This window comes from Myotis daubentonii, chromosome 15 (assembly GCF_963259705.1).
Source record: "Myotis daubentonii chromosome 15, mMyoDau2.1, whole genome shotgun sequence".
Lineage (NCBI taxonomy): Eukaryota > Metazoa > Chordata > Mammalia > Chiroptera > Vespertilionidae > Myotis > Myotis daubentonii.
The window spans coordinates 30,567,557-30,592,525 of record NC_081854.1 but is presented as its reverse complement, the minus strand read 5'-3'; the positions used below and the strand labels follow the sequence as shown (position 1 = coordinate 30,592,525).

General features: G+C 53.9%; 1 protein-coding gene across 1 annotated transcript in view; it reads left to right on the top strand.

The window, feature by feature from the left end:
- Positions 1-24,969, top strand: part of JPH3 (junctophilin 3) — a 94,011-nt gene that overhangs the window by 27,051 nt on the left and 41,991 nt on the right. The window contains exon 2 of the mRNA XM_059667120.1: positions 1,068-1,845. Coding sequence (XP_059523103.1) covers positions 1,068-1,845 — 778 coding nt within the window. The remainder of the gene's footprint in view (positions 1-1,067; positions 1,846-24,969) is intronic.

Below are 24,969 nucleotides of genomic sequence, written 5' to 3'. Positions count from 1 at the left end.
TGATTTTTTTCTTTTTCTTTTATTATGGTAAGATACAGATAACAAAAAAAAAATGCCATTTTAATCACAGTTCAGTGGCATTAATTACATTCATAGTGTTATGCAACCATCACTTCTAGTTTCAAAACTTTTACATCACCTCAAACAGAAACTCTGTTTCCATTAAACAACTCCCCATTTCTCTCTCCCACCAGCCCCTGGCAATTTCCATTCTGTTTTCTGTTTTTATGAATCTATTCTAAATGCTTCATGTAAATATAATAGTACAGTTTTTGGCCTTTTGTAACTGGCTTGTTTCACTCAGCATGATGTCTTCAAGGTCCATCCATGTGATAGCATGGGCCAGAATTTTCCCTTCTTAGGGCTGAATAATATTCCACGTATGGCTAGATGGCACTTGGTTCATTCACTCATGCTTCAATGGACACTTGGGTTGTTTCCACCTGTTGGCTGGTGTGAATAGTGCTGCTGTGAATGTGACAGAGATCTCTTCAAGTCCCTCCTTTTGATTCTTCTGGGGATATCAGGCCTGCCCATTTCAAGCCGTAAGTTCTTGAAACACTAAGGTCCCCGTGCAGTTAAAGGTGTCCCCACCGAGTGCTCTTCCGAACTCCTCTTGGAAACCTCTGGCCGCGGGGAAGTTAGCCTTGTCAGCGCTGCTTGCAGGCCAGGCCTGTGTCCCTGAAGCTGCCGTCACCGGGTGTGCCTCTGCTTTCTTCTTTACTGTGTCCCTGCGGCCTTTTCCCGGGGGGCCTTCGGCCCAGGTCTGGGTGGAGCGCTCCCGTTTACTCTGGACTCTGCGCTCCGGACTGTGTATCACAGACTCCTGGCCTCCCTCCGCCCTCCCCAACTTCTAAGGGAGAGAACAGAATGCAGCTGTGGGAAGCAGGATAGGAGGGTCTTTAAAAATAACCGTAGGTGATAGAAGCTGTAAAAATGCACCACAGTCTGTAAACCTCACTGAGTTGTCCCGAGATAGGAGGACCATCGGGTCTCTGTCCACCGTGTAAGGTGCCCGTCCTCCATCACTGTCTGGGGAGCTCACCCTCTCTCCTTTGTCTCCACAGGGACCTACCAGGGCCAGTGGGTCGGCGGCATGCGCCAAGGCTATGGTGTGCGGCAGAGTGTCCCCTACGGCATGGCGGCGGTCATCCGCTCGCCCCTGAGGACGTCCATCAACTCTCTGCGCAGCGAGCACACCAACGGCGCGGCGCTGCACCCGGACGCCTCCCCGGCGGTGGCCGGCTCCCCGGCCGTGTCCCGAGGCGGCTTCGTGCTAGTGGCCCACAGCGACTCTGAGATCCTCAAGAGCAAGAAGAAGGGGCTGTTCCGGCGCTCCCTGCTGAGCGGGCTGAAGCTGCGCAAGTCCGAGTCCAAGAGCAGCCTGGCCAGCCAGCGCAGCAAGCAGAGTTCCTTCCGCAGCGAGGCCGGCATGAGCACCGTCAGCTCCACGGCCAGCGACATCCACTCCACCATCAGCCTGGGCGAGGGCGAGGCCGAGCTGTCGGTCATCGAGGACGACATCGACGCCACCACCACCGAGACCTACGTGGGCGAATGGAAGAATGACAAGCGGGCAGGCTTCGGCGTGAGCCAGCGCTCTGACGGGCTCAAGTACGAGGGCGAGTGGGCCAGCAACCGGCGGCACGGCTACGGCTGCATGACCTTCCCCGACGGCACCAAAGAGGAGGGCAAGTACAAGCAGAACATCCTCGTGAGCGGCAAGCGCAAGAACCTCATCCCGCTGCGTGCCAGCAAGATCCGGGAGAAGGTGGACCGGGCTGTGGAAGCGGCAGAGCGGGCTGCCACCATTGCCAAGCAGAAGGCGGAGATTGCAGCCTCCAGGTAGGCGGGTGAGGGGGTGGCACGGGCAGCAGGGTGGTTCTGAGTTGCCAGCTGGGCCTGGTCTGACCAATCATGCTGCCCGGTTAGAAGCCTACACTGGCGTTTCTCAAACTATGCCCCTGGGAACCCTGGGGTTCCTCAGGGTTTCTCAGAGGTGAGGCAAGGAAATGGTTGATCTGAGAGGTTCTCGGTCATATTGCCCCTCCTTAAATAGAGCAGTATCTCTTTTGTCTATTTTATGTGCTGGTGTTTAATGTAAAATGTTGATGGATAAAGAAGGTGGGCCATTCTGCTGGTAAGATGCATAGGATGGTGCCGGCTAAGAGAAAGGTGCAGTGCCACCGTGGCCGCGTTCCCAGCTGGGTTTGGAGTGCCCGGCATTGCTGGGACGTGGGAGGAGGGTGAAAGCTGCCCTGGCCATCTGGCCTCCAGCCCAGATTGTCCCTGGGCCCTGGGAGACAGCACCAACTGGACAGGTCGGCTGTAGGCGCCAGGCGAGACTTGGTGCTGCGGGCCAGCAGCTGTTCTGAATGGGGTTCAGGACTTTGAGTCTGGGGTCGGCAGGGCTGCTGGCCCCTAAGCAGCAGGTCTGGAGTTGATGTGGCTGGGCACCATGTTGGATTTTGAGGTGTCTTCGGTATTGGTGCAGGGGAGGGGGCTTCAGTGCTGGAAGAGTGGGTGCCCAGGGAGGGTCTCCTTGGGGGCTGCAGAGGTAAGCGTGTAAGCCCAGGTGTGGTCCTGGTGAGGCTGTGGGAGGCTGTGGGCAGCAGAAACATGGCAGGTGCCTGCCGCAGGTTGAAGGAAGCTGTCCTGTTGAAACCCAAGGCCCCAGGTTGCCACACTCCTGGCTTCTAAAGGAACAATCCCTGACGGAGTTAGCCAGGAGCTTTCACCGTCTGTTTTCCTGGGTCAGGGCAGGGCCCTTGGGTGCCCTGAGAGTCCTGGGTGTTGGGACAAGGGTCTGGGGACTGCTTTCGGTCCCTCAGGGTGCCCAGACAGGAGGCTTCTCGGAGCGGCGTCTTTCTGGATGATTCTGTATTCCCAGCCAGGGGCAGCCTAGAGTTACTCCAGGAAAGTTCCTGGCTCAGGATGCTCAGACCTTCCCAACCTCATCACTTAATTAAAATTTTAGCTCATTTGGTTGTGGTTTTCAGTGACCTTTGATCCACAGTGGAAGAACAAAAATGTGGTTGGCAGAATATCTGCCACTCACAGCATCTGAGGCTGCAGAGGGAAATGAAATCCATTCCAAGAGGCCGAAAGGGAAATGGCATTACTCCCTGACACTGAGGCCAGAATTGCTCTGTGCACCCCTCTACTCCCCCAGACATGGTCAGGCAGCAGAAATAAATAGGAGCCGCATTTATGACGACTCACCTGGTATTTTAGGATCAGATTAGGTTCCGTCGTTATTTTTTCCGTTATAAGGGTCATACTTGCCCCATATAGGAAAATTGGAAAATAGAATGGAAAAGGAGAAAAACGACATCAGGTCTGGTCTGCTATGTTACTAGAGACTCTTGTTGGCATTTTGCCCTATTTCTTTCCTTTCAGTGTTTATCTTTTGTATTACGTTTTGTTGACCTCAGTGGACAAGAAGCAGTTACAGGGCAGGCCCCAGCATCGTCAAAGATTTGGGGTGCTTGTGACCGCTCCCATCTGGCTGCAGGTTAGTTCGCGGCCAAGGGCCTGGGAGGCAGGAGTGCAGCATTCAGTGGACACGGAACTGGTTTAATTTTAGCGTCTGATGACCAGGAAAACTTCTTAGGACTGAGGAGTTTTCTGACAAACCCCCCAGAAATGGGGGTGCTGGTTCCATTAAGGAAACGAGGTGGTGGTGTGGGCAGAGCTCAGAGCCAGCACACGCAGGGAACTCCACCCGGGCAGGTTTCAGTGTTTCTGAGCCTTAGTTTCCTCGTCTGTGAAATAGGAGTAATGCTGCCTGCCTGCCGTGAAGCCCTGGGAACTGAAGTGAGGACAGCTTCGTCCTGGGCTGGGGCCGCCCGCTCCCCAGGGAGGGACGAGTGTGGGTTTCATGAGGGCTGATCGATGAGCAGCAGGGTCCAGGAGAGGGCCAGGGCGCGGGGCCAGGAGGGCAGGGGGCGTACAAAGAAGTTGGGGCAGCTCAGGACCGTGGGGCATTGGCCACCAGCCTTGGTACTCCCACGCTGCCTGGGGAGGCCTCTGCCAGTGTGTTACTTGGTGTGGGGAGGACTGAGCGAGGGAGGGGAGAGGATTAAGTCTGGTCAAGGTGTGACCAGTGCCTGGGAAGGTGGTCGGGGAAGAGTAAAGTGGGTTCCTGGTTGCATGTACCTGCTACATTTGGGGCTTTGGAGCCCTACCCCGTTCTGAGAACCAGCCTGGCTGACTGAAGTGTCCCACTCTGTACACACAGATTTACACACCCCACACACAAACGCGCGCGCGCACACACACTCGTAACACACTCACACCACTCACATCCATTCATTCCACACAATTCAGACACGCACATGCACATTCAGACACACACAGGCATGGGCACTGAGGGCGGGCTGATGGAGAGCCGGGACCTGTGCAGTGCTGCGGGGGGTGGGGGGAGACGCAGCCCCCTGGCCCTCTCCATTTCCTCCTAAGTGGGTCTCCCAGATCATGGGAACAAGGTCGCAGAGTCTGGCATTTAAAACCTGTCTGAGAGGGGGGCAAACCTCAGGTGGTGTGTGGAGCCATCAAAGCAGTGTCCAGCCTGGGCCATCGCTGCTGAGTTATCTGGGGAAGAGGCAGCCCTCTCTGCACGATTTCCCATCGAAGGACGGGAGAAGCAACGCACACAGCCCTCAGCTTGTGTGGGGCCCCGTGTGCTCCTCTGACCCCCGACCCTCTCCTGAGCCATGCCAGGCCCTCCCCGCTCCAGCTCCCGGCCTTGCAGGGAAGTGGGCATGTCTGCACATCCATGCGTGTGACCTTGTCATGCTGGCTCCTGGTGCCCAGGGTTGCTCCTTGGGGGCCGGAAGTGGCAGGGTCCTTGGTTACCATGATGGGCATGAGACTAAGCCTCGTTCCAGGCTGCGGGTGGAGCTTCTTGTCCTGCATTTTCTCACTGGGCTTAGATTTGGAAAAAAGGAGCGAACAGACGCTGTGTCCTCGAGAACAAAGCAGTAGGTGGACGGCTGGGTCAGTGCCCCCCAGGCCCCAAGGCCCACCCTTCAGTGGAGGGTGAAAGTGGCACGGGGGCCCCAGAGGGCTGCGGAGTGGCTGGCCCCGGGTGGACTCCGGTCACTGTCACAGCCAAAGAAAGAGACCGCCAGGCAACGAGGGAGCTATGGCCGCTGGGCCTGGGTTACTGAGCTGAATCAGAGACACGGGTTGGTGCGTCGTCCTCAGAGCGCCGGGGGCAGCTGCTGCTAGGAGGGGGACACAGGCTTCCTTGTTAGATGGGGTTCTCACCGAGTTTGAGTTCTGAGAGGTGGTCCCATTCTCTGCATTTCAGAGAGGCCCACAGTGGCTAAGGGCCGAGGACTGTCCGCACAGCTAAGGGGGAGCTGGGCTTCCTCCCAGGACAGGGTCTGCAGCAGGGGGTCTGCAGCAGGTTCCCAGGCCCTCGCCGCCCCTGCCCCTTGTGTGCTGGAACTGCCTGTGGTGCTCAGACACATGCTGGCCGCCCCGAGATGCTGAGCTCCCGGCTGCAGAGCCCTTCACGACTCTAGGTGGTTCTCAGGTGAGCTCAGCACCCTCAGAAGGTGTGTAAGATGCAAATGGCTGGGCCCTACCTCCAGAGCTTCTGATGTGGCAGGTGGGTACCTAAGAACCTGCATTCCCGAGGAGCCCCCAGGATGCTACCCCGAGAACCGCGGCTCTCCTCTCTCCCAGGAGGCCACAGCGGAGAGGAGACGCCCACAGATGTGCTTGCGTCAGAGGCAGAAGGTGGAGGGTGCCCTGACAGGGTCTTCAGTGTGAGGCGAGGGTGAGGGGCAGGAGAGCCAGGCGGGTTGATTGGATGAGTTGAGATCAGAGCAGAAGGCGCCGCCGTCCTTCACCTGTGACTTCCTCCTGTAGGGTCCTCTTCCCCAACTTGTGAACCGCCATCAGAGGCGGGCTGTGTTGTACTCCATTCTGCCCTGCCACCCAGCCAAGTGGGAAACGCAGGGGCACTCTCAACTAACTGCTGTAAGCGCCTGTATTTGGATGGACCACAGATAAGGACCTCTCTTACCTTCATACACTCAGGACACTTTTATGAAGTATCTTCTACCTAAATAGCAAATATGTCACCTTTGCACTTGCTGCTTGTCACCCTTTGCCTCGCCCATGGCAGACATAACTAGTCAATCACAGTGCTCCTAGCTGCTGGCCTGGAAGATGAAACCTAATGGCCATCACCTGTTGCTCAGCAGAGGGCCTGGTCCAGCCTGTGGTCTGGTTGGGAATCGAAATCTAAACTAGAGATGAAAGAGGCATAGAGAACCCCTAGTGCAGAGGTTGTCACACTTGACCTTTTAGTCACAGAGCCCTTTGTCATGCAAATCCTTACAGCTCCCCAAGGTATAAAGTAGATGAAGGTGCTGTTCAGAGTCAAGCTGGGGGCCAGTCGGGGCAGACTGTGGCCTGTTTGCCTCTCTCCTTCCGACCTCTGTGTGGTGGCCCCAGGACATTCAGCAGTGTCCTGGGTTTTTGGTTCTTGCTTGAGCAGGTGTCTGACACTGCACCCAGTGCCGAGGGGGAGAGTGCTGGGATCGGCTAGCTATGTCTGCCCAGAGCCAGGCAGGGAAGGTTCTGGCTGCTGTGAAACCCATGACCTCCTGGACCCTACAGACCCCGGAAGAGTTACAGGGGAACCTGGTGGTGGTCCTTTTGCTAGGACCCCTCTCTCTGCCTCCTCTGTCATTTATCTCATACGTTACTGTGAAGAGATGTCGGAGGGTTTTACAAAGTGGTAAAGAGCTGAGAGGAGGAGGTGTTTCTTATCACGTACTGACTCTGTTCTATTAGAACATGAACTCCCCAGGCCAGAGATTCACCGTTGAGTCACTGGAGCCTGGGGCCGTGTGTGGCTTAACAGCAAAGCGTCTGTGTAATAGTTTGGAATGAATGAATGTATAACTGTTTCGGCCCCACTTTCATTGTCAAGGACAAAGGCTACTTCCTTTGGTTCTGGGGACCCGGAGGTATGGCAGTGGCCGTGGCCACCTTAGGGCACGGGATGACTGGGTCAAGCTCATAGGGAGCAGGGGTTGCCACAGCTGAGTCATCACTCATTTCCAAGGGGACGCTGGGATCCCGCTTGCCCTTTAGTGCCCACAGATTCTTGAGGGTGCGAGGTGGACCCTCCTGGGTCCAGCAAGGCAGCATCTTCTGGCAAAGTTCATGGGAGAGAGAACTGTGTGCTCCTGAGGTTTAGCTGAGTGTTGCGGTGCCTGGGCCCTGACATCCCACAGAGGTGGTCCAAGTCCTGATGCATCGGCTTGCTCTGTGGCCGTGGCGGGTCACCGACTCCGCAGAGGGGTCCCGTGTGGTGGGGATCACACCAGATGGTGTGTGTGTGTAGCACAGCACCCAGGCATGGGGGTGTCTAGGAAGGTGAGGATGAGAACTCACAGTGTGCAACACTCCTCCTTCCCCCCGAGAGATCCCTGCAGGGGACCAGGTTGGCTCCTGAACTTGCTCTTTGGGTTGTGTGGCTGGAGTGGTGGGGGACAGATCTCCAGAACACACTGGGCAGGATGATGCTCCAAACCCTCTGCATCTCTGCCCTCCACTTCTTGGCCTGGCTTCCCTCTGGCGCTCAACCCGCAGCTAGAGCTTGGAGCCAGCTCTGCTTCCTGGGAGTGACCGTTCGCTGTGCTTGGGGGTGAGGAGGAGGCGGACAGGGACGGCTGTGCTTTTCGAGGAGCTCTTGTTCCCCTGGGAGCAGCTCGGATGAACATGGGTGTGTGGGCAGGAGGAAGGGCTGGGCTGAGAGGCCCGGGGCGCAGAGGGCATCTGTCTGTCCTGGTGGAGGCGGGAGCCTTCCCGGAGCTGGTTGGCCGGATGAGAACACCTGCTCCTGTGCATTGAGGTCGCCATGGCAGTTGACAGGGCTGTAGCAACAGGCCCGCCTGCCGGCTGTCAGCTGATGCCTTGTCTTGTGATGCTTTGCTGAGTGAGCAGAATCGCAGGCAGGTGGAGCCGGGAGGGACCTTGATAGGCATTTAGATGGGAAATGACAAATTCTTGGCATGTTGGCAGCCATTTCTCCCTCCTGCAATCATGGCAGACATGGCTAATTGATTGTTGCACTCAGAACCCTCACGCTAGGCAGGCAGGCCCTCTGAAGGATAGGGACCACCTCTGACCAGGAAAATGGACTCAGTGGGTGTTACGACCTAGAGCTATGCCCGTGTATTAGAGGGCAGTGCCGGGCCTCAGAGCCAAGACTAGACCTGGGGACTGCCTTCTGCCCTGCTCCATCTCTCAGCCCCTTCAGACCTGGGCTAAATTCAGGAACCCCCCCCCCCGCCAGTCGTAAATATGGGGGTGTTGGCTGACTCCTTTGGAATGTTCTCCAAATACAGCGTTGCTGCTGGAATGGGGAAGATTTGGTGTAGATGCCTCTGGTGTGCCCTGCTCAGGGAGGGTCTTCTTGTAAAATCTTAAAACAACCAAACAGATTGGGATGAAGTAACTGTGTCCCACTAGGACCTGCTCATCTCCTTACAGGTGTGGATGAAAAGGGGCCACATGCTAACCTGACAAACTCAGGGGAGGCCTGCGTGGCAGGCTTGCAAACTCAGAGACCTAAAGTAACCACAAAGGATGGTCTGAAATGAAAACTTTTTAACTAAAAGCAGGTCATGGCAGATAGTCATGTCCCAGGCTGGTATCTTCCCTGACAAAGGTCAACTTTTGCCTTAACTGAGCCTATCTATTGCCTTTTTGCATCTAGATAATATATCATTGAAATGTCAAAGTAATCTTCCTTTTTCCAGACCCCTCAAAGAACAGGCACTGCTCTGTGGAGACCACAAATCCCCCCATTGTTACTGAATTAATTGTTGCCGGTTAACTAACCTGCACCACCTATATAAAAGAAATGTGTCTATCATTTTACTTATTATCCAATCCCAAAAGTTTCCCCACTTTGCTTTCTCCTGCCTCCCCAATCTATCACCAGTGGATTTCATGTAACCAACTTAGACCTTCTCCTTTGATTGTAATGTATAAAATAAGATGCAAAACTGTCATTTTCCGGAGCATTATCTCAGTCCATTGATATTTTGCTTCCCGGCAGTTGTCGACAGTTTGGCTCAAATAAACTCACAAAATTTCTCTACAGGTTTGAATGTTTCTTATGTTGACACAGGAAATTACAGTCTTTTCAACATATATGCAGATAGGTATGTCATACCTACATGATTTCTTGTATGTAATGGAATTGCACTGTCCGTGTTGCTTTATAATTTGTTTTGCTTTTCTCCTCACTCACATCAAGGACATCTTTCCATATCAGCATATCTAGACTGGTATGTTTCTCTAATGGCTACAGAATGCCCCCTGTTGGTCCAACCCTTACTCTATTTATCAATGCTTTGGATGCGTCCGATCTTTCAGTCTTTCAAATATGGCAGCAGAGACTCTCCTCGTCCACCCACATTGCTGCTGGCGTGGGTATGTTTGCACCATGATCTCCCAGAGCAGGCACTGCTGGCTGAGAGGTGGGTGTGTTTAAAGTCTGTGGGAGATGCTGCCACATTGCTTGGGGAAAAGGCTGCACCAGTTTACCTTGGCTGGGATGGAGGCCTGCAGGAGGAGGTGGTGGGTGGGTGGCCTTGACAATGGCTGTGCCCCCGAGGGGTTTCTCCCTGAGGTGGGCTGATAATAGCCCCTAAAGAGGTCCATGTCCTATGTCCTGAATCTGTGGCTGTCCCTGTCCATGGCAAAAGGGACTTTGCAGAGTGATTAAATTAAGATTTTTTAAAAATATATTTTATCGATTTTTTACAGAGAGGAAGGGAGAGGGAGATAGAGATTTAGAAACATCAATGAGAGTGAAACATCGATCAGCTGCCTCCTGCACACTCCCTACTGGGGATGTGCCCACAACCAAGGTACATGCCCTCGACTGGAATCAACCTGGGACCCTTGAGTCCGCAGGCTGATGCTCTATCCTCTGAGCCAAACCAGTTAGGGCTAAATTAAGATTTTGAGATGAGGGGATTATGCAAGGTTATCTGAGGAGGGGCAGGTCAGTGTAATCACAGGGTTCTTAGTAGAGGAAGACAGAAGGGCCAGAGGAGGAAGGAGCTGGAATGATGGAAGTAGAGGTTGGAGTGATGTGGCCACAAGCTAAGAATGCAGGCGGCCTCTAGCAGCTGAGAAACGTGAAGAAACAGATCCTCCCCTGGAGCTTCCAGAAAGAAACAACCCTGCCAACACCTTGATCTCAGCCCCAGTAGACTCAGTTGGCCCTCTGACCTCCTGAACTGTAAGATGAGCAGTGTGTATTATTTGAAGCCGCTGAGCGTGTGGAGACTTGCAACAGCTCCATAGGAAATCCATGCACTCCCGTTCTGGCTGAAGACAGGGCATGCCACCGCCGTGTTCCCCTGCCGTCCCGCCTAGAATGGGCATGCCCACCCCTTTCCTGCCCCACCCGGGAGCCTGCTTTGCAGCCGTGCCTCCCGATCCTGTGGAATTGGGCCCTCTGTGCAGGGTACATGCAGCTTCCTGCCTCAGGGGGAGGGCCAGCCACATGTCACACGGGTGACAGCCATCTGTTCCAACTCTGCCCTCTGGACATAAAAAACAAACAGGCAAAAAAACGGAGCAGGAGAGACTAGGTGGGTGCAAGATCCTGGGGAATGACCAGATGCAGGGCCAGCCGAGGGCTCGGCTGGGGGTGAGAAGCTGCTGCCCCAGGGCTGGGCGTGCCCACAAACCTTGGGTTCCTTCCCGGAGATCCAGGAACTCTTGACCTTGGGCCTGTGTCTAGCATCTCTATGGTGCTTCTCCGGGGCTGGCAGGTGTCGGGGGCTTGGGACTTGAGGAGCCGGCTCCTGCCTCCACCTCCGCCATCTCCGGTCCTCGCCCCACTGTGTCTCAGCCTTGAGCACGGGGTCGGGGATGTGGGCTGTCAGATGCAATGAGGATCTGGCACTTCACTCTGCCACTTGTTAGACAGAATGCACAGAGCCTCTGACTCACCCACAGGCAGCTTTCCCACTTGGCACTTGGAAGCACCTTGGGTGACGTGAGGCAACAGGGAGCCAGGCCTGTGCTGGCTGCGTCCAGGACAATCCCGGGCCAGGGGTCCTGGGCCCAGAGTAGGCCCACGGGCCGTGGAGCCTTTAATCTGTCCTTCCCTGAGCTCCCTTCTTCCCAAGAGAAGCTGTTGCCGTTTACAAGGCCCTGGAGGAAGGCCTGGATATGTCCCCAGACGTGGTGACTGTGGGAATTTTTCCTGTAAGTCTAACCCCAAACCATCCTGTTGCAGCCGGAGCCCATTTCTTCTCCATCCTTGAGAGAAATGGTAAGTGGTTCTGCTGTTCTTGCCTCTCTGGCCTTAGGCCAGGTGCATAAACTCCCTGGGCCTTCGTTTTCAACTCTGTAAAATGGGTTGAAGATAGTGTGTGTCCAACGGGGTTGTTGTGAAGAGTAACGCTATCTCAAGGAAAGCTAGGACACCTGGTTGGCTTTCCCGTGACATGTTAGACAGGCAGGGAGACAGGTGTGGAAAGGACTTCCCTGCCTTCGACTCCTTGGCAGTCACCAGGCCTCAGTTTCCCCACCTGAGTGAAACGGCACCCTCAGTGCCTGGGACAGCCATGTCCACACTGGTCAGGTCTGAGAAGTTTGCTTAATTCCATTTAAGTTCATTTCAGTCCAGCTGGGAGCCTGAAGGTGCTGAGGTAGATTTCACCCTTGGTCCTGGTTCCTCTTCCCCATGCTGGGCCCACGCCCTTTGCCCTGTGACTTTTCAGCCCCCGACTCGAACCTTGGTTTGGTCAGTGGGATGGGATGTCAGTGAGGATGTGCCGCTCCCACGCTGAGGCCTTGGGAGGCTTTCTATTCTTGCATGCGGGCCCCTCTTGTGCTTCTGCCAATGTCAGGACAACATGCTTTGGGAGCACCCATTACCCCCCCCAACCCTCCCCCCACCCCTGCCGTCCCTGAGCATGCGGGGCTCTTGGGATGACTCAGATGCATGAGCAAAAAATAAATGATTCTTTTAAGCCACTTACTTTTGTTGAGGGGAATGTTACACAGCGCTGTTGTGGAAATAGCTTACTGATACAGCGTACTGGCTCAGTGGGTAGTTCTTGAAAGAAGAAAGGAGTGTCTTCACTGTGCTCGTCCCCACACACCATGAGCTCCAGCTACACTGGACCATTGTTCCTTTTTGAGACAATGCTGATCATCTCTGTGTGAGTGTCCTGGGGCTGCCACAGCAAAGTGCCATAAACTGGGGGGCCTAAAGCAACAGAAATTTATTCTCTCGCAGTCCTGGAGGCCAGAGGTCCAAAATCAAGGTGTTGGCAGAGCTGCTCCCTCTCGAAGCTCTAGGAAGGGATCCTTCCTGCCTCTTCAATCTCTTGGTGGCTGCAGGCATTCCTTGGCTGGTGGCCACATCACTTCCCTCTCTACCTGTATTTTCACGTGGCCTCCTCCTCTCTGTGTCTCCGTGTCTCTTATAAGAACGCATCATTGGATTTAGGGCCCACCCTAATCTAGTATGACCTTATCTTAATTGTCTCTGCAAAGATTTTATTCCTAATGAGGTCACACTCTGAGGTTCCTGGTGGATGTAAATTTGGGGGTCCATTCAAGCCCACTGTGGGCACACTGCCCCACAGCCAGGCTGCTCTGATGGTTGCAAATGCCTTTCTTCCTGTTTCTTCATCTCAACTCTGTAAAGCACAGCTCCTGCCGCTGGAATCAAGCCTGCCCTCCAGAGAGCTTGGATCAGAACTCCCTACTCACCTGGACAGCCCAGATTTAGCTCAAGCCCCACACCCCTACCCCCAAATTAATTTGGTTCTCAGGTTCTCGAGTGCTCCTGCACGGGGCCTCCAACCTGTGGGCATTGCTCCAGCGTTTCCTGGCTTTTTGCTGAGCATGAATTTCCCATGAAAAAGGACCTACACTGGCAGGGATGTATGTGACGGACTTTACAGGTGGTTTGGCCAGATGGAAGGGGCCTTATCTCAGTTACTGAAAGAACCACCACTGCTTACAGATGTCACTGTTCTCAAAATGCCCCAGGCCTCCTCCAAGGTGAGGTCCAGGCTTTGTCTGTCGTCAGGTCCCCTCCACCACCGCCCCAGACTTTGCCCTCGATGGCCCTTTGCCTCCAAGACCGATTAATGGGCTCTGCCAGGCAGCGGGTCATTCATCCCAGCTCACCCTCTGCCAGCTGCCTCGTGCCCAGGGAAGTCACACCATTGTAGCATTAGGGCTATGGTTCAGCCCTACCAGCTTGGAGGCAGGAGGGAGAAACAGAGGCAGGTCTGAAAGGAACAAGATGGGAAATGGGAACTTCTCCCTGCGTAAGCCCCTTGCTGAGCTTGGTTTCCATTGTTTGAAAGATAAACCCCTAAATGTATAACCAGAGGTCATTTTGACCACTTGAGGTTTTCTCCAAACCTGTGTCTGTGTAAAATCTCTATTAATCAGGACTCAGTTGCAAGCAACAGAATCACAGCTCAAATGAGGTCAAACGCAAAGGCATCGTATTGGCTTTCATTCCCGCTGGGTCAGGGTTCAGATCATGTCAGGGCTCTGTCTTCCTCCTCCTCTCTCGGTTCTGCTTTCCTCCCTGTGTTAATTTCATTCTCCGGCAGGTTGTCTGCATATGTGGTAGGAAAGACCAGCAGGTTTGTTCTCACAGAACACTTACAGCTCTCGATCCTGGAGGCAAGGGAAGTCCGATTCCTCCCAGCACCTGGATGGCACTGACCTGGGAAGGCTGTGGGCTCCGCTGGAGTCACCTGCCCACTCACTGCCCACGAGGGATGGGATTTTCTGATTGACCAGCTGGGTCATGTACCCACCACAAATGTGAGGGGTGATCAGAGGCAGACACCCTGACTGACACCCAATTAGGACACAGAGTCGGGGAGGGTCAGTCCCTAATGGGGGTGCTGGGCGAACAAACCTCAGAAGGGAGCCGTGTAGGGATTCATTGATGCACGTCTATGGGAAACAATAGAAGTGCCTCCGTTGCTTTGTTTTTATTGAGACGAATTCACATACCATAAAAATCACCCTTTTAAAGTGTGCAATTTATTATTTTGGTTTTTTCTAACTTATTTTATTTTTTCCATCACCATCCATCTCCTCTATGCCCTCTTCCACCTCCCCCCACCCCTTCCCAGTCTCTACATTGTTGTTCATATCCATGCGTTCTCTCTCTATTTTTTATTTTTTGGTCAATTCTCCCCACTCTCTCCTAACCCTCCCCCCCTCCCCCAATCCACCAGAGCTGTCTGCCTGCTCTCAATCTATGAGTCTGTCTCTATTTTGCTTGGTAGTTCAATTCAGTGGTTTTTAGTATATTCACAGAGTTGTGCAGCCATCACCACTATCTACTTTCAGAACATTTAATCTCCTAAAGAAACCTGTTACCCATTAGCAGTCACTCCTCAGCACCCTCCCGCCAGGCCCTGCAACTACAAACCTACATCCTCTGCGAATTGCCTATGCTCAACATTTCACATAAGCAGGATCACACAATACGTGCTCGTTTGCGGCTGGCTGTGTTGCGTTTTCAAGGTTTACCCGTGTTGTGGCATGTGTCGGAGCTTCAGCCCTTTTTACGGCTGAGTTATGTTCCATGGAATGGATAGAACACCTTTTCTTTATCCAGTCACCCACTGATGGACATTCGAGTTGTTTCCACTTTTGTCTATTATGAATAATCCTTCTATGAACATTTGTGTACACATTTTTGTGTGGATACATGTTTTCCGTTCTCTTGGCTATAAACCTAGGAGTGGAATAGCTACTTTTTGAGGTACTGCCACACTGTTTTCTTCACCGGCCACCCTGTTTTGTGTTCCTATCAACAGTGAGGGTGGGTTCTAGTCTCTTCACATTCTCACAAACACTTGTTGTTGTCTGACTTTTTTTTTTTTAAATCCTTACCTGAGGATATGTTTTATTAATTGATTTTAGAGCCCCGCTGGTGTGGCTCAGTGGTTGAGCTTTGACTTATGAACCAGGAGGTTGATGCTCAATTCCCAGTCAGGAACCATGCCTGGGTTGCAGGCTCCATCCCCAGTAGGGGGCGTGCAGGAGGCAGCTGATCAATGATTCTCTCTCATCATTTATGTTTCTATCTCTCTCTCCTTCTCCCGTCCTCTCTGAAATCAATAACGATTTTTTAAAAATTGATTTTAGAGAGAGAGGAAAGGAGAGAATGAGAGAAACATTGATGTGAGAGAGAAGCATCAATCAGTTGCCTCTCCTACATACCCAGACCGTGGATTGAACTCTCAACCTGGGTATGTGCCCTGACTGGGAATTGAACCCACAACCTTTATGGCGTACCGGACAACACTCCAACCAACTGAGCCACCCAGCCAGTCGTCTGACTTTTGAATCTAGCCATAATAGTGGGTGTGCAGTGGCGTCTCCTTGTGGTTTTGATTTTCATTTCCCCAATAGCAAGTGATGTTGAGCATCGTGTGTGTGTCTGTGTGTGTGCGTGCGCGCATGTGCTTATTGGCCACATGCAACTTCTTTGGACAACTGTTCACAACTTGGAGTTTTGTGTGTGTGTGTGTGTGTGTGTGTGTGTGTGTGTGTGTTTTAATATATTTATTTCAGAGAGGAAGGGAGAGGGACAGAGATAGAAACATCAGTGATGAGAGAGAATCATTGATCGGCTGTCTCCTGCACACCCCCTACTGGGGATTGAGTCCACAACCTGGGCATGTGCCCAACTGGAATCAAACCGAGGACCCTTCAGTCTGCAGGCTGTCACTCTATCCACTGAGCCAAACCAGCTAGGGCCACAACTTGGGTTTTTAATAAATATTTGTGTCTTCTTCCCTGTCACCTGCATTTGCTCTACACTGATGACCAGACATCCCTCCTGCCCGAAGGTCCTGGTGAGCTCTCGTTAGAGGAGTTAAAAGAGCCTCCCTGATGTGAGTGCCTCGAGCAAGAGAGACTGAAGCTGCTTGGACCCTGACCACCGAGGCACCTGGGAGGTCAAGAGTGTCAGGAAGGCAAGAGGATGTCTGTCTCTCTCCCATCTCACCTCGGCCTCTCTGGGCCCCACCCCCTCTTCCGTTGAGCCCCCTCCCCCAGCCCTGGGCCCCTTGGATGGGGGGAACAGAACTGTAGGTGTTCGAGTCCCAGCTCTGCGACTCCGGCCTCCTTCCCTCCCCCTCCCCCATGGTGAATGGATAAGAACACCCCTCGTGGGCTGCTGAGAGCACAGTACTTGCCATGGGCCTGGCGGGGGCTGAGCAGTGCCCCCAATTCATATCCACCCGGAACCTCAGGTGTGGCCTGTCTGGACGTAGGGTCTTTGCAGATTTAGTTTGTTAAGATGAGGTCAGACTGGAGTAGGGCGGACCCTAACCCAGCGACAGGTGTCTTCATAAGAAGGCCACGTGGGGGCTCAGAGACACGTGGAGAGGCAGATGGGAGGGATGTGGCCACAAACCAAGGGGCACCTGGAACCCCCAGGCACTGGAGGAGGCAGGAAGGACCCTCCTCTAGAGCCTCAGGAGGGAGTGTGGCCCTGCCCACACCTGGGTTCCAGACTCCTGGCCTCCAGTCTGTGCAGGCTGAAGTTCTCTTGTTCTGACCCACCCATTGCGTGCCAGTTTGTAGCAGTGGCCCCGGGAAACGACGCAGTGCCCAGACACGGGGCCTGTTCCTGTCATGCCCTTCGTTGTTATTGCTCTGTGCTCTTAACCGCGTCTCTGGAACTGCACGGGGAGTATCACACCTTCACAGGGACCAGGCCCACACCCTCCGCTCCCTGCTGCCTCCGGCAGATGCATCACTTTCTGTTTCAAAAATGGCCTTGAGTAGGAATGTATTCGGGGCAATAAGGAAACAAGCAAAACAAGGCTCCGTTTCCTCTGCAGCCCCTGGTTGCTGGGCCCAGCATGACTGCAGGGCTGGCTGTCGGCCCACCAGTCCAGTCCCCACCCCCCCTCCCCGTGGTTGAGGTGGCCCTGAGCTCCATGAGAGTGAAACCACCTTCCCCTCTGGGTTCTCGGCTTCAGCCAGTGTCGAGTATCAACGACACCAGGGTCCTGAGTCGCCACCTGGAGGAGAGCCACAGCCAATGAGGAACATTCAGTTTTTTTTAATTGCGGTAAAATACACATAACATAAACTTCACCATCTTAACTGTTTTTAAGTGTACAGTGCAGTGGTATTAAACACATTCACAACGTTGTGCAACCGTCACCGCCACCCGTCCACAGAACTTCTGTTTCCCCAAACTGAAACTCTGTTCCCACTGAACACTAACGCTGCCTTCCCTCACCAGCCCCTGGCAGCCATCTCTGCGAACTTGACTGCGCTAGGAAACTCCGATGAGCGGAATCACACAGTATTTAACTTTGGTGGCTGACTTATCTCACTTAGCATATTGTCCTCAAGGTTCGTCCGTGGTATGGCAAGTGTCAGTGCTTTATTCCTTGTTTTATAAAGTTTTTTTTTAATTGATTTTTAGAGAGAATGGAAGGCAGAGGGAGAGAGAGCGATAGAAACAACTATGTGAGGGTGAGACATCCATCAGCTGCCTCTGGCATGCCCCCTTCGGGGGATTGAGCCCGAAACCCAGGCATGTGCCCTGACAGGGAATTGAACCTGCAACCTTTTGGTGCATGGGATGGTGCCCAACCAACTGAGCCACACCGGCCAGGGCTGCTTCATTCCTTTTTAACATTAGAAAATCATTGTCTGGAGATACAGCAGTTTGTCTATCCATTCATCCATCGACAAACGCTCGGTTTACTTACACCTTTTGGCCATTGTGAATAATGCTGCTGTGAACATGGCGTGCCATTTACTTTTATTTAACTTTATTTTTACTCTGTATTATGGAAATTTTCAAACATATGCAAAAGTGGAAAGAGCAGTCTAATCATGAACGCCATGGGCCATTCACCTGGCTTGAACCATTAGGAGCTCATGACTCATCTTTTTTTTTTTTTTTTTTACCCTCCCCAACGGTTACCTTTGAAGCACACTTCAGGCATCATACCATTCCAGTGATACAGGGAAAAAATAATTTAGAAATAGCCCAGTCGGCGTGGCTCAGTGGCTGAGAATCGACCCATGAACCAGGCTCAATCCCCAGTAGGGGGCGTGCAGGAGGCAGCCAATCAATGATTCTCATCATTGATGTTTCTCTCTCTCTCTCCCCCTCTCCCTTCCCATCTGAAAGCAATAAAAATGTATTTTGAAAAAATTAATTTAGAAATAAAACCATGACTTCGATATCATCTCACCTAAAAAGTAACACAATACCTAATATTAAAAATCCTGCCAGGCTTCTCATTCTGCTGGCTGCCTCATCTTTAATTATTTGTTTAAATCGGGGTTAACTTAAGATCCATGTGTTGTCATTGGTTGATGGGTCTCTTAGATCTCTTTTAAGCTCGAGGTTCCCTCCCTGCCTTTTTTCCTTGCAGTTTTTCGTTGAGACAACCAGTTTGTTTGTCTTACAGAATTGTCCAGTCTGGGTTTTGCTGAGGGCTTTGGGGTGTGTGATATGTTCCTCCGTGGATTTCCTGAAGGTGGTAGTTAGACCAAGAGGCTTGACCAGATTTGGTGTTTGCTTGTTTGTTTCTGCAAGAACATTTCCTAGATGTGCTGAGTAACTCTGAAGACATTGGGCCCAAGAGGCCTTTCTGTGAGGCCAGCAGTCAGTTGTGGTCAGTGTGTGGTTCTTGTTTCAGGAAAACCTGGATTTGACTTTACATGAACAAGAAATAAATGTCTGTTTCATCGGAGCCATTGTCCATTATTGGGCCTATTTGTTACAGCTGTTAGCCCACCCTGACTGATACACTGACTGCTTAGACCAGTGGTTCTCAACCTTCTGGCCCTTTAAATATAGTTCCTCATGTTGTGGTGATCCCCAACCATAAAATTATTTTCGTTGCTACTTCATAACTGTAATGTTGCTACTGTTATGAATCGTAATGTAAATATCTGATATGCAGGATGGTCTTAGGCGACCCCTGTGAAAGGGTCATCCGACCGCCAAAGGGGTCACGACCCACAGGTTGAGAACCGCTGGCTAAGACTAAAGTCTGTCCTGCGGCAGCAGGTGTGGGGGCTTCCTGCTCCCAGCTCTTGGAGAGGCTGATGGGCTCTCTCCAGGCTGCTGTCTGGTCCCCCAGAGACCAGAGAGTGAAGGCCCCTCCTTGTGTTGGCCCGCCTCCAGGCAAGTGTGGCTCCTGGTCCCTCTGTGCTGTTTGTATGGGAGCTAGGCCCACCCAACCCTGCAGGTCAGCAAAGCAAGGTTGCCCTGGCAAGAGTGCCGTGCAGTAACCCAGAGAGGCAGCTGGGGTAAGAGACATGTGGCATGCTGGTGAGCGGGACCCCTGTACTCTGAGACTCTGAAATAAGGCTCCCCTTCCCTCCCAGCCCCCAGCTAGGGGAGGGGCCTTTCCTCACTATTCTTTCAGGATGGCCTTTGGGCCCCATTTGTCTCTGCCTCAGCCTGTTTTTAATGTTACTATTTTCTTCCTCTTTTTATTAAAGAGTCTGGTAAAAATGCAGCCTCCAGATCCGACCACCCAGAGCCACTGTTGTGTTTCCCCTCACATGTGAAAGTGCATGTGTGAGGTGAGGCTATCTTTGCAAAAAAGAGAAAAGACTAAAAGTATATATTGATGAATATTTAGATGTATGAATTTTGGCCCTGTGGCTTAATACCTATCATTTTCCCAAGCCCTTTTGCTTTCCCTGTGCCTAGGACAACACTGGGCCCTGGGTGGGTGCCAAGACGTGCTGGGCTGACAGCTTAGAGCAGGGGTCCTCAAACTTTTTAAACAGGGGGCCAGTTCACTGTCCCTCAGACCGTTGGAGGGCTGGACTATAGTTAAAAAAAAAAACAAAAAAAAACTATGAACAAATTCCTATGCACTCTGAACATATCTTATTTTGAAGTAAAAAAAACAAAACGGGAACAAATACAATATTTGTCTTTGCATGTGCCCCGCGGGCCGTAGTTTGAGGATCCCTGGCTTAGAGCATAGTGGTGTTGCAGGGTGGGGGCCCTGCAGCAGGGCTGTGTGTCCTGGCCTCCTCCCCTATCCTCATAGCACAGGTAGGGGCCCTGGAGGTCCCCAGGGAGGGCTCAGAGCTTCAGCCACAAGCCCCGTTGAGCTGGCACCCCATCCTTTTCCTGGACCTTGAGGCCGTGGCTGCTGGTGCCACCCCCTGATGAAGCTTTGAGGTGAGATCTGCAGGCCTGCTCTTCTCAAAGGGGAGGAGCTGGCTGGTGGCACTTTGGGAAGAAGGGAATTGTGGGAGCAAAGAGGAGATCTGGCCGTCTGGGTCCAACCCCATGGAGGCACTTACTGTACTCCCAGGCTTGGTTGTCAGACTGGTCTCCTGGAGGTCCCGGAGGACTGGCCAGGATGCTAGTAAGGGTGGAACCAACTGAGGTGGCCAATCTCAGGGGCCTGGGATCCAGCTCCCTGGAGATCTCCACTGGTGCAGAGAAGGGAGAGCAGAAATAGGGCCTAGGGACCTGCGCTCCACAGCGCCCTCCTCTGGGAGAGCTCACAGCTGCCCGTCTTCAGTGCCTATGTCCAGTCATCTCTGCAGTGGACAGACGGGCCGGGCCGATCAGCAGCTGTAAGAGCAGGAACCTGGTCTCTCTGTTCCAATGCTTCAGATCCTCTGAGATAAAGGCCAGATTCCCGGCCAGATGACCAGCTTCCTTGTTTTCTGCCCTTGGATCCCACCACCCCTGGCCACAGTCCGGCACTGCCACCCCACTCTGGGCAGCTTCCTCTTTGCACACGCTGTTCCCTCTGCATGCAATGGCTTCCTTCAGCTTAGTCAATGAGCTCTTATGCATCCTTCAAGACCCAGTTTAATCCCACCTCTCTGAGCTCACCCCCAACCCAAGAGGGAGTCAGTTGGTCCCTTTTTGTGATCTCAAAGCACTTTCTTTCCCCTCTGTGTTGGCATCTATTTGTGGTGCAGGAGTTTTTATTTATTTGTTGGGACTCTGTGAGCTCCCTGAAGTCAGGACAGTTTCCTTCTCAGTGCCCTGCAGGTATAGGAGCGAGGAGGAGCAGAGGGCATCTTTCTAATACAGATGATCACGTCTGAGCAGTAAGCGGTGTGGGCTGTAGGGTCAGACCAGCCTTCACTGCTCTGAGCCTCGGTTTCCCCATCTGTACATCAGGCATGATGACAGACCTCACTCCTGGGGCAGCTGGGAATGGAAGGGGAGGTTGCCTGTGGAATGCTCAGCATGCTCCTGCCACCGGGAAGCCCTCAGGGATTGTAACAATCAGCATTGGCATTTTCACCTTGAGATTCTGGGAACCAGCAACAAACTCACTAACCAATAATTTAACCGCCAGGAGGGGGCGCTCCAGCTGGGCTCTGAGTCCCGTCCGGCACACGTAGATCCAGTTCCGAGAGTTCACGGAGCTGTGAGCACCCAGGCCTAGGGTGACCACACACACGTGCACCGGTCTCCTGGCGGGTCACCTGCCGACCAGGACTCCTGATAAAGCCCCTCCTTCCCCAACCCCAACCCCACCCCCATTTGGTTCTGGGAAAATAGTGTCCCACAGTTGAGCCTCCCTTTGTGGCCAAATACCCAAAGGCTGTGACCCAGTGTGTCTTAGCCAAGGGCTGGGTGGCTCTGTGGGGCTGGAAAGGGCTGGGGACTGCCGCAGCCTCGCCTCCTCGAAGCTCTGCTCTGCTTTCCCCTTGGAGCTCCTTTGATGCCATACACCGAGGGGGTGGCGTCACAGCTCCGTGAACTCTGGGAACAGGATCTACGTGTGCCGGACGGGACTCAGAGCCCCCTCCTGGCGGTTAGGTTAAATTATTGGTTAGTGAGTTTGCTGCTGGTTCCCAGAATCTCGAGGTGAAAATACCAGCGCTGATTGTTACAATCCCTGAGGGCTTTCTCAGCCCCTCCCGCCCCCCACCTCCCGCCAGAGCAGTGAGGCTCCTAGGAGCATGGCCACACGGCACCCCCGACCCCACCCAGCTCAGCCACCTAACGGAGCTGTTTCTCCTCCAGCCTCAGTTTCCCTGGCCACAGAACAGAAATCCCTTTTCAATTTTAACTTCCATGTCCTGTTTTCCCTAAGAATTACACTGTCCCCAGGGGTGACATTCAAAATATTTAACGGCCGATTTGCACAGCACCAGCCAGTGTCCCAGCCCCGCAGAGGGGACAGTGTGGCTGTCCCAGGCCCGCACTTCCAGCCTCAAAGGAGGACCTGGGTTAAGGGAGGTGCGGGACAGGCACACACACCTGCCACCAAGTGCACACCCAGGAATGCCACCTGCGGCTCCACCTCCGCCCCACGACGGGTCCCCTGACCACCTCCCGTCCAGCCTCTGAAGAGTTGTCCCGAGTGGGGCTGCCGAGGGTGGGGTCACTGCTCGAGAGCCCACCCCCAACAGAGACCTGTACTCACTGAGAGGGAGTCCCACCCAGCCCTGGGAGCCTCTGCTTTTCGGCTGGACCTTTCCCAGGAGTGCAGTCACCCCGTGTCTGTCCTCCGGCGTCTGCGGCTTTCCCCGGCATCGCGCCCTCGGTTCATCCGTGTGGCCGCAGGTATTAGGCCTTCAGCCACTGTGATTTGGGGTCTTGTCAGTCTGACCTCCTTCCTAGTGCACCACTTGCTATGAGCTGAGTGGTGACCCCCAGTTCAAAGGTAAAGCCCTGATCCTCAGAGCCACTCTTCGGAGATGGGGCATTTGGGAGGGAATTGAGTGAGGTCTCGTGAGGTGGGCCCTGACTCTGTGTAGCTGGTGCCCCTGTAAGAAGAGGAAATGAGAGCTAGGAGTGAAAGTTACTTCCTGAGGCCACAGCCACGCCGCAGCCAGGCGGGGTTTGAAGCTCAGACGCAGCGCATCCAGGTGGAGGACTCGGTGCTCCGTCTTCCGGGGACACTCGGGAGCTTTGGGACCAGATGCCCTCTCTGTGTCTGTCTCTGCCTCTGTTTATATCTCTGTCTCGGTCTCTCTGTCCCCCACCTCTTCCCATCCCCCTCTCTCTTCCTGTGCATCTGACACAGACCTAGGGGACAACTGGCAAGGGAGGACAGTGAAGGAAAAAGGGGGCTTCCAGATGCCCCATGTGTGGGCATGGGCAGGCCGGGAGGTGGGGTGCAGGGCCATGCTCTCACTGTGGAGCAGCCGGACAAGCCAGCTTCACATCCTGACCATCTCCCTTCTCCAGGCTGCCTGCGTGGGGCCTGGTGCGGGGTTATGTGAGGGTCTGAGCCTCACCACGGTCACGGGCGGTGGCGTGCAGTCTGGGCTTCCTGCGGGAGCACTGCGGTCTGCCCCCACCCCCGCCCCCGCAGGCGCGCCCCCCCTTTCTGAGTGAGGCTCCCTCCTAGTTATTCACCCAGCAGGAGGTGTGAGCGAGTATGTGAGGTGTCTGAACTGGGGGTGATGACCCAGGGCTCCACAGTCGCTGGGACCTCCGTTATTGGTTATTGGTTGTTGGTTATCACTGGCGCTGGCCGAGGTGCTGGGCGGGGACACCATAGCCAAGGCCTGGTTCTGGTTTAGTCTGGATGTGGAGCAGTTTGAGGGGAATGGCTGCCGCCGGCTCTGATGGGTCGTCTGCCTCGGGCTCTGGGTTGAGAAGGGTTCTGAGGCCAGGTCTGGGTCAGTGCCTGTTGTGGGCACACAGAAGGGGGTCACCGAGAGCCGCATGGGGTTCAGCGCCTCGCTGTCCCTGCGGAGGGGCCTGAGCTGAACTTCTCTAGAGCACGCTGCTCACCCTCCTTGGCCCTGGGTGGCCATGGCATTTTGGGTTACAGTGTTTAAAGTTAGGGTAAAAGGCATATAATATACATTGTATCGTCTAGCAATTCCTAAGTGTATGGTTCAGTGGTATTAAATGCATTCATAATGTACAACCATCACCACCATCCGCCTTCAAAACGCTCATCTTCCCCAACAGAAACTGTCCCCATTGAACAAATTCCCCATTCCCTCCTCTGCCACCCCTAGCACCTGCTGTTCGCGTTCTGTCCGTTCTGTCCGTGCATGTGGCTCCTCTAGGGCCTCAGGGAGTGCGGTCATACAGTGTTTGTCTTTTGTGACTGGCTCATCTCACGCAGCACGATGTCCTCAGGCCCCGCCTGTGCCAGAGCCCCTCCCTTCTTAAGGCTGAGTATGACTCCGTGGTGAGTGTGAACACAGCTTGTCTTTCGATCTGTTCACCCGGTGATGGAGACCGGGTCGCGCCCAGGTTTCGTTACTGTGAATGCCGCTGCTCCACACGTGGTCGGACACTTCTCTCTTGGAGGCTCAGTTCTTGTGCCGGGCGCCCAGAGGCGGGTGGCTGGGTCCTAGGGTTCCAGGTTCAGTTTCTGGAAGACTTGCTAGCCTGTGTTCCACAGCGACTGTATCACTTTACATTCCCCCCGACGGTGCACCAGGGTTCTATTTCTCCACCTTTTTGCCAACATTTGTTATTCCCAGTTTTTGGGTTTTTGGTGTTTTTTTTTTATAGTGGCCATCCTCGTGGGGCTGGCATTTTGTACCGGCTTCTATTAAATCTAGGTTTCCCATCTGAGGAGAAGGCACCACCACCCACCCAACGGGGGCAGCAGAGAGCCGGACATCTCCTGGACCCCTGCCTCCTGCAGCCCCTGCTAATCCCTGACCAAGCCCTGCTGGATCCCTGGGACTCCGCCTCCAGTGCGGCCCCCAGGTCCTTCCTTCCTCCCTCCCCTGGGTCCCATCCTCGTCCTGCCTGCAGCAGGCAGCAGCCCTCCTGCTTCTCTTCCCTCTGTCCCCACCCACTCTCCTCCTGCAGCCAGAATCCGGCTCCCAAAGGGCAGCTCTCACCGGCTCCCAGCTTAGAGCCTCTAGGGCTCCCCACGCCAGGAGGAGGGTCCCAGGGCCCTGGTGGTGACTGCGGTGTGGGAGCGTTTCTTCGGACTGCCCCGCCTCTCCCCTCGG